General features: G+C 39.7%; 1 protein-coding gene and 1 non-coding gene across 3 annotated transcripts; one reads left to right on the top strand and one right to left on the bottom strand.

The window, feature by feature from the left end:
- Positions 1–454: 454 nt before the first annotated feature.
- On the top strand, positions 455–14,612 carry ap2b1 (adaptor related protein complex 2 subunit beta 1). Of its 2 annotated transcripts, XM_029519226.1 has the most exons (22): positions 455–562; positions 2,933–2,987; positions 3,219–3,324; positions 3,523–3,658; positions 3,760–4,005; positions 4,222–4,412; positions 4,506–4,727; positions 5,089–5,209; positions 5,585–5,680; positions 5,856–5,971; positions 6,123–6,288; positions 6,693–6,791; positions 7,008–7,267; positions 8,029–8,221; positions 9,073–9,114; positions 9,481–9,633; positions 9,759–9,904; positions 10,065–10,194; positions 10,388–10,472; positions 10,559–10,645; positions 11,582–11,736; positions 12,352–14,612. In XM_029519226.1, the coding sequence occupies exons 2-22, from the start codon at positions 2,951–2,953 to the stop codon at positions 12,424–12,426; spliced, it is 2,862 nt and encodes a 953-aa protein (XP_029375086.1). In that variant the 5' UTR covers positions 455–562; positions 2,933–2,950; the 3' UTR covers positions 12,427–14,612. The 2 variants fall into 2 exon arrangements, with proteins under 2 accessions (XP_029375086.1, XP_029375087.1); XM_029519227.1 differs by lacking the exon at positions 9,073–9,114.
- Positions 14,613–15,281: 669 nt separating this feature from the next.
- trnay-gua (transfer RNA tyrosine (anticodon GUA)) lies at positions 15,282–15,370 on the bottom strand. Its single transcript is given in 2 exon segments — positions 15,282–15,317; positions 15,334–15,370. It is a non-coding gene; the product is annotated as a tRNA-Tyr (tRNA).
- Positions 15,371–15,521: the final 151 nt, after the last annotated feature.

Here is a 15,521-nt window from a genome sequence, read left to right as displayed (position 1 = left end):
GCTGTGATCTCTACAAAACCTCTGCCCATGTGCTACATTCAAGTCATCGGAAATTACAGCAACATAACCAGTCACGCCCGACAGCCACTGTACAGCCGATGCATTTGAATCTCAATTAAGACACAGTGTTTGTATTGGATCATATAACTTGTGGATCCAAACGACAGCGGAACAGATTGAATACAGACATCAGCTCCGCTGTCGGTTCTGGGTCGTGCCAATGATTGTTCCTTTGCTCTGTCATTTTTTAAATTATGCACAGATAATAATTTGTCTTCACTATTCACACATCCACACCATATAAAGTTTAATTTTAATGCCTAAAAAACATTTAATCGTCCGAATTTGCCTCGGGTATGACCCGCCGGCCCCCCGGTCAAAATATGCGCTGATCTACTTCCTTGGAATCAGGTCTAAGGAGAGAGACTCTCCAGTTTCCTGTATCCGTGAACGTACCATCACAATCCAGATTCTCCATCTTTTTCCAGCCAAGCAAAGGGACCAACCTGCGCCTCACACCCACTGTAGCATAATACTTTCCCGCTGACATACACTCAATCAGGTATAGGAAATATTTTATGTTTTACATTTACATTATCGGCATTTCTGTGTAATTTCGTGTTGATCAGATTGGGCTGGGCAGGTCATCGCCTACATTAATAGCTAACAGTTCCTGTCAGCAGCAATAGAAGCTGGGCCGCTGGCCATGTCTGTGTGATATCTGATTTAATGCTGCAAGTTACAATTCACTCCGAAGTAGAAAAGCCAGCCGGCTCAGGCCATCTTACAGCCGGTAAGACCGACAGTTCGTGGTTATTAGCCAACGAGCATCGCCAGTGTTGGAGCAGCGTTAGCGGCGATCATTGAACTGATGCGTTTAGCATGCAGCAAGCTAGCTAACGTTAGCGAAAGTAATAGCCTGTGATGATTTTAATCTGATGCTGGAAGGAGAGGTCAAATATTAGCACAGCTGGGAACAACCTTTTGTAAATGCCACGTCGTTGGAGCGTTAACGATTGTTTAACAACTGGATCGATGAGATAAAAATATAAATATATATATATATACACAACTATACACATAAGCAACACAACATCTGCAGTTATCAGTTAACGTTAGATCGGGTTGTTAGCTGAGTAACGCCAGCTTGCTAACATTTGTGATGAAGTTGAATCTTTAAGCGTAAAGTCTTTTAGTGGAGCAGACAGCGTTTTGTAGGCGGTGGTGTATGTGGTTGACATTGAATTCTTGTTTAGATTTTTTTACGAACAGTACAAACAGCCAAAGCCTTTATTTCAATGGGAAGACCAATATCTCCAAATTGTTTTGAAGAATCGCCACAGATGTTCTGCGTTATTTTTCTGTGTTCATCTCGTCAGTTTTGTAAACGTCCTTAATTTGTGTCGACAAAAGTCTCATCTCATGTTGCCCTTTAGTGTGTCCTGATTGTGTGAACATTTGAACATGCCACCCAGGCAGAATTGGTGGATATTATTCCAAACCCATTGTGTCCTCTGTGAAGACATGTCATGGCAGTGTTGAGCCTGGCTGCCTGTTGGAGATCAAATGAGCCACTGAGCTGCACTGAGCTGTCTCTGTCAAGTGTAACACAACAAAGTGGGAAAGCAGTTTCTGTATGAGCTCTGTCATATTTCACTATGTTTTTAAAAAAAGGAGCTTTTAACCTCCAGCAAAATTTAGGGTGGTTCCTGTGACTTTGGGGTTTTGGGGTTGACTGTGATCAGACTGGCTGGTTATTTGTACAACCTATATGTTTGTATCAAGGGCTAAGTTGAACACTGACCGTTACAAAATGCAGTCTTACTGCTTGTTATTCTAACATTTTAAAGATAAAAAAACTTATGGAGGATTTGCCTCCCATGACCATAATACGCTATCACTGTCTAGGTAGGTACATTTTGCATAGAATTGAAATAAAATCCTTTTATCATTATGTTGACTACTTAAGTCTCACAATATCTAACCTGTGATCCATGCCTGATTTTGAGCTCACTTCTTTTACAGCACCATATAGCCACACATAGCCACTCATAAGTTACTTTATTAGAACAAAGGAGCCTTACCCAGGCTATGAAAGTTGGTCTGACCATTATTCCTCCTTCACCAAACCCCGTACCATAGGAATGGCTCTCCTTGTGGTAGTGAAACATATAATGTTTCTATCTGTGTTAATTATTTATCTTCAGTGATATTTATCTTCAGACAATACATCACCCAAATTTCAGATAGTGGTATACTTAGGTTAGCTTGGCTAAGCTTGGATGTTTTTACACAGCCAGAGAAACCCCTGTCATGAAGCTACCATTAAACAGTCTTGATATTGCTCCTGAGACAGTTTGGGACTTGCTAGTGAGTGTTGCAACTAAAGTTTTGAAAGGATTCCAAGTGCATTTCAGCATTTTGCAGACTGATTTTGTCAGGTTGTATGGTGTACCGGCTGATGGAATGAACTGTTGTTGCTGGCACACATTCCCACTTTACAGTAATTAGAGCTGACTGGAATAAACCTGTTGGGGACAGGTTCTAAGCACATGGGAAAGCTGCTATCGTCTGACAGTGCCATATTCAAAAACAGCTTATTCCACTGGAGATGTTTTATTACATAAGAAGATACATTAAGTAATGCACTCGTTATTGTTTCTGGTACAATTACAAAATAGATAGATATAAGCATGTATAGTTGGGAACTCATATAATACAAATGACTGAAAAAGCTAGTGTGTGATGTGAATGTCACAATGCCTCATAATGACTCACCATGTCAGCAAGAAAAGGGTAGAAAAAGCTGATTGGTATGGAAAATAGAAATGAAGTTAAACTTCAAATTACAAAATGCACAAAAAGGAGAAACTGATGAGGGCTAACATAAATTTTGCTGATGAGACAAATTATTGTATGTTATTCTGTCTAGATTTAAAGGACCACAATCATGACGGACTCCAAATATTTCACAACAAACAAAAAAGGTGAGTAAAGTGGAAAGTGATGGTGAAACATTAGACTAGGTATTTGGACCATTATTAATTTACATTCACTCCGTTTTCTTGTTTGTCCAGGGAAGAATTCATTTGATTTCATTTATTTTCCTAAAACTTTTTCTTCATGTAGCTTCCATGCAAGAAGATGATCTTATTTGATACCATCAGACAATATCTTAAAATTATGCTGCAGACAACACTGTATGATTTTTCTTTTAGGGGAGATCTTTGAACTGAAAGCAGAGCTGAACAATGAGAAGAAGGAGAAAAGAAAAGAGGCAGTGAAGAAAGTCATTGCTGCCATGACTGTTGGCAAGGATGTCAGGTACACCAAGAAATTTCAATCTGACTTAAATTAGAAAACTTCCATAGATAAGTGAGGATGACAATTAGGAGGGTGAGCTTTTTACCACTTTCAAATATTGTTCTTTGGGAATTGTTTATCACATTTCTCGTGATGTAAACATAAAAGCCTTGAAACTGTATTTTAAGCTCTGACCAATTCTTTTCCCTTTGTTGTTAGTTCTTTGTTCCCAGATGTGGTGAACTGCATGCAGACCGACAACCTGGAACTGAAGAAGCTGGTTTACCTCTACTTGATGAACTATGCCAAGAGTCAGCCTGATATGGCTATCATGGCTGTCAACAGCTTTGTCAAGGCATGGGAAATAAGGAATTGCTTTTTTGTCACAATGGAAACTTTCTTTATGAAATCCAGTCACTCTCAAACCAAAGCTACCTTTCTTGTGCTACTTTCCAGGACTGTGAAGACCCCAACCCCCTCATCCGGGCTCTGGCTGTCCGCACCATGGGCTGCATACGGGTGGACAAGATCACTGAGTACCTGTGTGAGCCCCTGAGGAAGTGCCTGAAAGATGAGGACCCATATGTGAGGAAGACAGCAGCCGTTTGTGTGGCTAAACTTCATGACATCAATGCCCAGATGGTGGAGGACCAGGGCTTCCTGGATTCTCTGAGGGATCTCATTGCTGACTCAAATCCCATGGTAGGTGTCAGGCTAATAGCAGATTCATTTTCTTTCAGCATGAGTTTTGTTTTGTGTACATGTGTTGTCTGCTTTTAAACAACCCATTGGAATAAAGGGAAGCAAACAGTTCACCCCTTCTTTAAAGATGATTAAGATGAAGAAGTTAATTAACGGAGAAGATGACAATGAAATTCACAGTTTAGTCCTCATCACAGACCATTTCTTGTCTTCTAGGTTGTAGCCAATGCAGTTGCTGCCCTGTCAGAGATCAGTGAGTCTCATCCCAACAGCAACTTGCTAGACCTCAATCCTCAGAACATCAATAAGCTGTTGACAGCCCTCAACGAGTGCACAGAGTGGGGACAGATCTTCATCCTGGACTGCCTGTCCAACTATAACCCCAAGGATGAGCGTGAAGCCCAAAGGTAGTCATTGTGTCAACAAAATCAAATGTTTTTACATGTAACTACTAAATGTTTCTTTTTTGACCTTTAACCTCTCCCTGTTCCCTTTCAAAGCATCTGTGAGCGTGTCACTCCCCGACTGTCTCATGCCAACTCAGCAGTGGTGCTGTCAGCTGTCAAGGTGCTGATGAAGTTCTTAGAGCTTCTGCCCAAAGACTCTGACTATTACAACACCTTACTGAAGAAGTTGTCCCCACCTCTGGTCACTTTGCTCTCTGGGGAGCCAGAAGTCCAGTATGTGGCTCTGAGGAACATCAACCTCATTGTCCAGAAAAGGTGTGTGCTCACAAATAACAAAAACTAGGTTTATTTTGGTAGAGGCAGTGGACTTCATACTTTATTACTGGTGGTGTGTATCATTTCAACATATTTTAAACATTGTAATGTCTGCTGCAGTAAGCAATTAACTAATATGAATAAACTTAGAGAATTTTAATAGTCTCAAAAAAAAATCACTGTGTTGCTTTGGGCTCACCACTTTCTAACATAGTATTCTTTAAACATAAGGAACTAATGGGCACTAATGAAAGGTTGGTACAGTCCTTAGTGTCTTACAGGACCCCACAGTTTTCAAAAGTACTTTTTTTCTTATGGATTATGTCTTCCCACAGTCTGTCTAACTTTTCAATATACACAGGCCTGAGATTCTGAAGCAGGAGATCAAGGTGTTCTTTGTCAAGTACAACGATCCTATCTATGTGAAACTGGAGAAGCTGGACATTATGATCCGCTTGGCCTCTCAGGCTAACATTGCCCAGGTACCCTACATGAAACACGACTAGGTGGAAACTTTGTATAGATAATGATTTTGCTACAAAAAGCATTGGTCTCTTCACCAAATATTGTTTAGTATAGCATTTATTCTATCTGGGTAGAGGGTATATTTTGCATGTGTATGTATTTGCAGGGGCAGCAATCAATACATTTCAGAATGGTATTGAGCCTTTTTTGGTCCAAAAAGAAGTATAATTTTATTTCACTGTATAGTGTTGGGTGTATATATGTGTGAAAAATATACAGCTGTATTGAAATAAGATTCATAGATTGACCTTAGATATACATACATAGATTGTCAGTAAAATCAAATCACAACTACATAGTTGAATATACTAATTGCTGTTATATTACTATAGGTGCTGGCTGAACTGAAGGAATACGCCACAGAGGTGGATGTTGACTTTGTGCGCAAGGCTGTGCGTGCGATAGGACGCTGTGCCATAAAAGTGGAGGTAAGAATACCACCATCATGTTGAGTTATTTTATGTCCTCATTGGAATTTCGGCCTCCCGTTTTACCCCATTTTGGTGTTTATGAAGCATCAGTCCTCGTCAGTTTAATAAGATTAAAATAAGTATTGTATAATGACTTAACATTAACATTAGCCTCTGTCTTATTCATCACCAGCAATCAGCTGAGCGATGTGTCAGCACCCTGCTGGACCTGATCCAGACCAAGGTCAACTATGTGGTTCAGGAGGCTATTGTGGTCATCAGGGACATCTTCCGCAAGTACCCAAACAAGTATGTTTCCCACTGAGTCCTTGAGAATCTTTCCCTGCAGTGTAATTCACAGAAGGTTTTTCTCACCTTCAGCCTTTACAATATCATACATTTAAACTATAAGAATTTTTAAAGTTGCTTTCTGAAAATTAAAATTGCTGTTGTTCCTCAGGTATGAAAGCATCATCGCCACATTGTGTGAGAATCTTGACTCTCTGGATGAGCCTGACGCCCGTGCTGCCATGATCTGGATTGTCGGAGAGTACGCAGAGAGGATTGACAATGCTGATGAGTTGCTGGAGAGCTTCCTTGAGGGTTTCCATGATGAGAGCACTCAGGTAAGTTCAGCTTAAAAAACACCAGGATTTTACTGTCAGCCTGGAGAGTGTGGGAGGTCAATGTTCCACAAAATAGTTTGCCTGTAAACATTCTTTTTTTAAACAATGCTGTATTGAATCACGAGAGGTAGCAGCAATTTAATACATTTTTCTCTCCAGTGAGCATGTACATTGATTTTTCTATTTCTATTTTTTCTATTTTTTTAAATTGTTATCAGCTCACTGCTGCTGCTCACCATGTTTATTTTTACAACCTCAATGGCATAGATGTCATCTTTTGCTTGCCTACTTCCATTATTTGCTTGCAGCTACCTCCCACAGTGAGGACTAAGAGGTTTTGGTGTTGATGGCGCATTGCACGATGAAAATGAGCAGAACACAACTTTATGTGATTTTATTTACAGGTCCAGCTCACTCTGCTGACTGCCATTGTCAAGCTGTTCCTAAAGAAGCCATCAGAGACTCAGGAGTTGGTGCAACAGGTCCTCAGTCTGGCCACTCAGGTTAGTTGTGGCTTTTGTTTTAATTGTTTTTTCTTTTTTAACAAAGCCCTGAAAATACCTGGGCTGTGTTCTTCCTCATCTCATACAGACTTTCACCTAGAAACTGGCTTTCTGTGGCATATCAGTGCATTTTCCCATTGTTTCAATTGATTATTTTTTGTTTGTTTTAAGTTACGTTGTGAAATCAAAATTACATTGTGCCTTTTTCTTCTGCAGGACTCTGACAACCCTGACCTGCGTGACAGGGGCTACATTTATTGGCGCCTCTTGTCCACTGACCCTGTAACTGCCAAGGAGGTGGTCTTGTCAGAAAAGCCCCTGATCTCAGAGGAGACAGACCTGATTGAGCCCACCCTGCTGGATGAGCTCATCTGCCACATCGGCTCGCTGGCTTCTGTCTATCACAAACCCCCCAGCGCCTTTGTGGAGGGCAGCCATGGAATCCACAGGAAACACCTTCCTGTCCAGCACAGCAGGTCAGATGCACAACCACTATGTATAATATGACAGACACACCCGGCTCTTATGCTAACCTTTGATTATACTTGCATGCTTTGACTACCTTTGGTCAAATTGTCACGTGTCCAGGATGTCATTTACAGGCTCTTGAGAAATGTTGTGTGGTGCCAATTGGCGTTAGTTTAGGAAATGATCAGATGTATAAACATTGAGTTGATAAAATTCCAGGCCATATTTTGTAGCTCATTTCGTTCTTTGTGAGCTGCATTGCCTAACACACTAAAGATATTGCACCATGTTTCAGTGGAGTCTTAGGGAAGGAAATATATTTTGTGTAATTGGATCCAGTGCTGCTATGAATAGTGTCTTGTCTGTTGAAGCTATCATTTGATCAGAGAATGTCCAGTCAAAGTAATTATGAATAATTGACACTCATCCTTCGATTGCTGTTTCCATTTTAGTTCTTCCAGCACTTCTTTGTAGCATAAGGTGATAAGATGCCCCAAACAAGTCTAAAAACAGCCTCCAGTATTCTACAAAGTGATGTTGCATTCGAAAATGATACCTAGGACACTCTGAAATGGGTATTATCTTCACAAAGCATCATTCAGTGTTTACAGTTTCAGATATGCGTTTCCCGTTTCTGACGTGGCATTTTCCTCCAGAAAGCTATGAATCAAACCAACTTAGCAAGTTCAGTTCACTTCTATGCTGAAAAGAATGTTGTGTTTGTAGATTACTGCTTATTCTTTACCATTATTTTTTTTCCATTTGACAGCATTGATACAGGGGAGAGTCCAGTGAGCAGTGGGCCAGCAGCTGCCATGGATCAGCCACATGTGATCCCCAGTCAGGGTGACCTGTTGGGTGACCTGCTCAACCTGGACCTGGGTCCTCCAGTCAATGTACCCCAGGTCTCCTCCATGCAAATGGGTGCAGTGGACCTTCTGGGAGGAGGCCTGGACAGCTTGGTAAGCTTGGGCTCTCTTTAACACACACACACACACATACATACACAGATCTACATGTGCACTATAAAAATAATGTCTTTGAAATCTTTACTATTGATCAACCCATGTTTTGTCTTACTTTTTCATCACTGATAATGTGGGGACACTATCAGAGACTATTCTAGGCTAATTCTGACTTGCAGACAGCCATCAAATAAAAGAAAGTTTTGTAGTTTAACTGCTTTTTAAAAACCTTTGTATCAGCATTTTAGATGAAGTTCCTCATTGATTCAGAAGAAGCAGTGTATACTGCAATGCTAGCTGCTCTGTTCCTTCATCCAGTTCTTTTTACTAAACGTAGAAACAGCCTACTTAGTCTTGGTGCCTGAGGGGAAAGATTGCTCAAAACTTTTTAACATCACATCATTTAACATCTTATGAGTTATAATGTTCATGCAATTCTTCTCGTAACTTATATAGACTAGTCCTTTGTATTTGTTAATTTAAAGATAAGACAGACATTTCTCTGGCCATAAAATGTCAAATGTGTCACATATGAATTTTTAAATTCTGTATACATCTGGTAAATTAACATGTTAAGTGTTTTTCCATCCTTGTTGTGGTTTTACTCTGTTAATGGTCATTTTTTCCTTTTCTTCAAGCTGCTGGTATAGCTTATCTTCTTGATTGTTGTCTCTTAAAGCCTTATTTCAATGTCTAAAATAACGTGAAGTTACAATTTTTCCAGAAAGTGAGAGCTCCTCTTGATGGGTTGCGGTTGCTAAGAAGGTCTCTGTCTCTGTCTTTGTTTGTGTGTTTGGTCTGTCTGATGTTTGGATGCTGTCTTTGGGGTCCTATCTTGTCTCCTGTAGCTGGGGGGAGACCTGGGCGGAGGTGTTGGGGGAAGTCCAGCAGTAAGTCAAGCCCTTCTGTTTGACAGCCTGCCTGTCTGCATGCTGCACGCTTCCTGAATTTAACCCAACACAATCTTAAAACAACTTTCTCAAGTTTTCATGAGGGTTTTAACTTTGGCTTTGCATTTTCAAATACAATTTCTTTGGTCTTGTTGATGTTTTCTCAGGGTTTTCAGCTAATCATGTATCCCTGATATGGTTGAAATATATATATTTTTTTCTGAATCACTAAAGCGGTTTACTAATCGTTTCCATTTTTTGGCATGATTTAATATTCTTTCTCTTGTAGATTAACAAGTTGTCTGTGTGGTAGGTGACTTTTGGGTGAATTGTGTGGTTTATGTGTTTTTATCCTGATTACTTCAGGTGGGACAGAACTTCATCCCCTCATCTGTCCCCAGTACTTTTGCTCCGTCACCTACACCAGCACCTCCAGCTGTCAGCAGCGGCCTCAACGACTTGTTTGAGCTTTCCACAGGCATGGCGATCACCACTGGAGGCTACATAGCCCCAAAAGCAGTGAGTTCACATGTCAAAATGTCAGCATGTAGCTCAGAATTTGCCAGTGAGAGCATAAAATGCAACACAGATATCTAGCAATAGATCGAATTACTTAATATAACAGGACTTCATTTCCTCACCAGGTTTGGCTGCCTGCAGTGAAAGCCAAGGGACTGGAGATCTCTGGAACATTTTCTCGTCGGCAGGGCCACATGTACATGGATATGACCTTCACTAACAAAGCTCTGCAACACATGACAGACTTTGCTATCCAGTTCAACAAGAACAGGTCAGTGAGATGACTTGCATTCATCTAAAGCAGTGGAGCTGAAAGTGCATCTTTTGTCATGGCTCATAAACTGTCAGCTCAGTCTTTTATTATACTACAGGTACTGAAAGCCATCAATTTAGTTTGTTGTGATGTTTGTTTGCTTTTCTTCTACATATAGTTTTGGGGTGATTCCTACCAGTCCTCTGCCCATTCACACGCCTCTGATGCCCAGCCAGAGTATTGACATCTCGTTGCCTCTCAACACCATTGGGCCAGTCATGAAGATGGACCCACTCAATAATTTGCAGGTAAAGAACTTTTGTTTGGGAGAGCTGCAACAAGTCAGGTCTATCACTTTTTTATTTTCTTTTAGCTTTTCTGACTAGTTGCTTTAATTATTTTCCCACACCAAGTGTGCAAATCCATACATCTGACAGTCAGTGTCAGTCAGAAAATTTTGTTTGGGGGACTGATGTTGAAGTTGTGTTTACTTGGACACAGGTGGCTGTGAAGAACAACATTGACGTCTTCTACTTCAGCGTGCTCATCCCTCTTAACGTGTTCTTTGTTGAGGATGGAAAAATGGGTATGACTGTAACTCACCAATTTATAAAATCACATAACATCTCTACTCTACTTTGCACCTCACAAATTCATTTCTCCCTTCTTCAGAGCGGCAGGTGTTCCTGGCTACCTGGAAAGACATTCCAAATGAGAATGAACTACAATATCAAATAAAGGAGTGCCACCTAAATGCGGGTATGCATGTTTTGAAATTTTTCCCACACTTGCATTCAGTTATTTTTTTGTCTGTCCAACATGGACATTGGTATGTGGACCACACATACATTTTTGAGAACATAACCTAAGAACAATGCATAGAAACGTCATACTGAGACCACAGGTTATTTCATATGGGCCAGATGATTAGTTGATATTTAGGAGCATCATGGTACATACAATTGCATGTACATGGCAAAACACAGATTTGCCAGATTAGTGACATTGATGCAGATGAGTGGCAGCACGTTCACAGCACTTCCTCAGCAGATTTTAGAGACATAAAACTGGGCTAAAAAAGTCTCATGCAACTAATTATCCCTTCTGATCCCTCAGCTGTCCCAAAGCCAGATGTTGAAAATATAAACAAATTCTTCAACTGGACCAACTATCACTTTACAGACATAAAACTGTGGTTAGAATCAAACCTGGACTGATAAACTGTCAGCTGCTCTGCCAGATGCAATTCAGCCAAAGACCTCACATTTCTTTCTCTTGTGTTTTCTTTCTCCATTCACATGCCTATCTTTGGATGCTTCAGAATTTCTTCTTCTTTCTGCCTGAAGGACACCTTCACCTCTTTCCTTTACTAAGCTGCCCATAATTATTCCTGTTACATGGTAGCAAGATGACTAACAATCCAGGTGGCGTTTTGTAGTACGCTTATTTGGGTTTACGAAAATCGGATTCGCAGTCACAGTTCGAATTAATACATCTTTAATTCCCTGATTAAAATGTAACTAGTTATAGAATTCATGTTTGTTTCTGTAAATATTAGTTTTAGTACCCATAGTGTTAAGCTGATGTGTTAAGCAGCATCTTGTGTGTTTGTTTTCCATGTGGCTCAGTAATTAGATGGTAGCGCCAAGTGAGTTTTGTTCATTGCCTGCGATAAAATTGATTCTGATGTTTCAGACACAGTATCAGGGAAGCTGCAGAATAACAACATTTACACCATTGCCAAGAGAAACGTAGAAGGCCAGGACATGCTGTACCAATCCCTCAAGCTAACCAATGGTATCTGGATCTTGGCTGAGCTTCGCATTCAGCCTGGCAATCCAAACTACACGGTAGAGTATTAATTTATTTAACCTTCAGCTATGCTTTACCAGTGTTTTGGACATAACTTTTGGTAAATAAGAGAGAGCTACACTGCTCAAAAGCAGACTGGTTGTTTAGAAAGGGATAGAAAAAACAGAAGTCTGAAGTCTTGAATGGTTTAGGAATTGTTAATAATGTACAAATGTCCAGATCTTCCTGCTCATTCCTCGCATTGTGTAATGTGTGTGATTTATAGTTTTCATAGTAGTACCATATTTCTGTTTCTGTGTTCAATTCAAACTAGTCACTACTTTAAACATTTTGTGTTGGATAATCATTGATAATGTGATTAAAACAGTCTCATGAAACCTGGTCTGCAGCTAATTGATTCTTTTCATAGTCATTTCTTCTGGAATTTTAAAAAGTGTATCTATTCAATAAATTTAATTCAAATCAGTTTACAGGGATCCAAAACAAAGAGTAGCGAATCTTAACATTGAAGAAGGTGGATCCAAAGAATGAAAATGCTTAGAAATGCACAATTATCAGATGATTCATTATTTATTTAATTACATTACATAAGGTGTTCAGAGAATGTAAGAGTGAATGTTTCTCCATTGTAACTCTGTCCTCTGTTTTTACAGCTGTCTCTTAAATGTCGGGCACCGGAGGTCTCTCAGTACGTCTACCAGATGTACGACTCTGTGCTGAAGAACTGAACGGCTGTAACACTTTGCCAATCTGCTTCATCCTGACAACAAACACCAGTGTTCTGTCATTTTCTGTCAACTGTGTTTTACTGCTGAAACAATGAAATCCAAACTTCAAGCAATTACATTTGGCTCAATAGAATATTTATACTGAGGGTATCAACTTCACCATGCAGTAGCTCTGTCTAATGTACTGTGGTTAAACATAATGGTGGTGTTCCCTTGTTTTGGCAGTTTAACGCATTATTGAATTCTTATATCCACCTCCCCTTTTCATTCTTACCTCCAAATGAAAATGTGTCTACCATTCCATCCTTAACTTAGTGTCTTAATGTTGTAAAGCTGTGACTGATGGTGAAACTGTCCTGAGTGGAAAAATATTTTTTTTGCAGTTGATTTATTTTTATATCGGCTTTGCTTCTTTTGTACCCATATAATAAGACCAATGTTCATTTCTTCCTTTTGCCATTAATGTGCTAAGAGCCAGTTATGTGATTATCTTTTCTTCACCGGGTTTGACTCCTGGAGGCCATGGCTTACAGTTATTTCTAGAGACACGTTCAATCAACAAAACATCATTCATCGCACCGAGGACCATATCTTGCAGCTTTTTCTGTCACGAATTTGACACAGCTTCTTGTATGTAATGAGATCACTTTATGCATCATTTAGATAGAAACCTTAGATTTTCCAACATTGTACAATACTTAAAACACTTGTGTGAAATTCCAAAAAGTTGGAAAAAGGATATATAGACCCGAGACCAGAAGTAATAGAAGTAGTAACTTTAATGTGACTCCAAAAGCCCAACATTTTACAGCTGCTCTCTACTTGTGCATGATGTTACTCAATGCTTTTCATTCATGTTTTTGACTCCCACTCTTTATGGTCCATCTGGCAGAGAGGAGGCATGTAGTGTTAACTCCAGCACTCTGATGCTCTTCAGGGGAAAAAACACAGAAGCAGGACCTACTGGGGTCTTTATTACTCAGCTCTTTCAGATATTGTTCTGAATCTAAACTAATAAGGCTTCTCTTTAAAGTCAAGAAAGCAAAAAAAACTTTAAGCCATGTGGAGCTACTTCAGTGGAACTGCTGTGGCACAGCGGAGCAAATTTTTGCATCATTTTTAAGTCATGTTAAAAATATATAATACATAAAATTTGCTGTATGTAAATAGACAGACATAATGTAGAAACTATCATTGCAACAGAAGAACATTTGTTGGGTTCAATTCCTTGACAAATTTGTGAACTTGCCATTACTTTCTTTGCTTGTTAACTCAGAACCACTACGCACACCACAGCAGCTATTGATTTTGTCCTCATACCAGAACCACTCCATTTTAAGACCATTTGGAAAAGAATTTCAATTGTATTTTACTGTAACTGTCCCGTTTACTGCAACTACATAGTTATACATGGCTTTATACTCTTATATTCTCATTCGTATTTATTGCGCATCTACCTCTGCGTTAAATGTTGCAGTAGATTGAATTCTGTCATGTGCTTTAAATGTTTCACCTTATCTTTTTTATGCCAGTGTTGTTTTGGTAATCTCCATGCCATTGTTCTCTAAATATATGGCGTGTCAGCCAAACCAGTCTCTCACAGGACCAAGCATTCATGGAAATTAAATACCAAGTTTATGTTTTACTGCCCTTGTTTCACTGTATCCTTCTAATGTTGGTGGTTTGTGTGCTATAGAACGTGTCTATACACACCAAGACCCAGAGTTGCCCAAGTACAATGTAGTCCAGTGATGTTGTAGTTGGTGTGGCAAATCAATAAAAATGTTTTGTTATTTCCCATAAAACTATCTGAAGCCTTACTTCAACCAATTTAACAGAAATGGCATATTTCAGTTGCTCACACAATTTTCATACACAATGATATGAAAATACATGTATGTGCCAGCATGAGCCTGCTATCCTTTTGATCTGTTTTTATTTAGACTGTGGATTTGCTGCATTTAAAAACGTATCTATTCCAAACTTCATCTCTCACAGAGCTCTTGATTTATAAGCAGCACTGACTGTACTCATTTATAGAAGTAAACCTAAAACTGTTGCCAGCAATCCAGGATATGCTTTGAGAGCCCTCATAGCATCATATGAAATGGAATATTGTAACACTGTTGTAAATTATTTGTTATTGTCACAGTACCACATCTTATGTCAATAAATTGTGAAACTTCTATTATTGTCATTCAGACCTATTTACCAGCACAAAAGCACTTCACCAAGGGCCTGAATCTACGATTAGTGGGTTGGCCAACTGATGTAATTTAACTTAACTCCTATCAACGCATATATGTAAATGGTGAGAGACTGACCACTGCCTTGTTGTTTTAGATCTTTTTACTGCACTTGTTAACAATAACGAATATGCTGATTATTTCTCACTTTTTCAAAAGAAAAAAAACTTGAAATTGTTGTGTAGCATCAGTGGAGTACTGCACTGCTTCCAAATGCAACGATTGTGAAATCAATGCAGAGGGGAGACTTTTGGCACTGGAAAGACAATCAGCATAAATCAGGAAACATTATTCAGGTCTTAAGGGAGATTTTTGGCTGTTGTCATGAACAGTAGTGTTTTCAGTGGTCTTTTATTCTGACATTGGTGTTTTTGTGTGTGTGCGTGTCTATCTCAGAGAGTCACTGTATATTAGGGGCAACAAAGTAGGTTGACAATTCACACAAGGTGGGGGTGGTCAACAGTTTCCAGCGAACAACTACTTGCACTGAAAGTAACTGATATTTCACGTTGTGTCATATTTAGCGACACAATGCAGGCAGAGAATTTACAGATTGTCATTTGTGTTGGACAGTCAAGCATTGAAGCCTACACGAGTCTAAAATGTTTGTCCTTCGAGCCGGAATTGAACCAGCGACCTAAGGATGACCACAACTCGGACCCTACAGTCCTCCGCTCTACCAACTGAGCTATCAAAGGGTGACTACTGACACAGCCTACACATGGGTCTAAAACACTTGTCTTTAGAGCTGGAGTTGAACCAGCAACCTAAGGATGACAGCAACCTAGACCCTACAGTCCTCGCGCCACCATGTCCTGTACAGAACCTGGACATATACAGTTTCAATGG

The sequence above is a fragment of the Echeneis naucrates genome, chromosome 14 (assembly GCF_900963305.1).
Source record: "Echeneis naucrates chromosome 14, fEcheNa1.1, whole genome shotgun sequence".
NCBI classification, from domain to species: Eukaryota; Metazoa; Chordata; class Actinopteri; order Carangiformes; family Echeneidae; genus Echeneis; species Echeneis naucrates.
The sequence above is the reverse complement of the archived record's forward strand: the minus strand, read 5'-3'. Positions and strand labels throughout refer to the sequence as shown.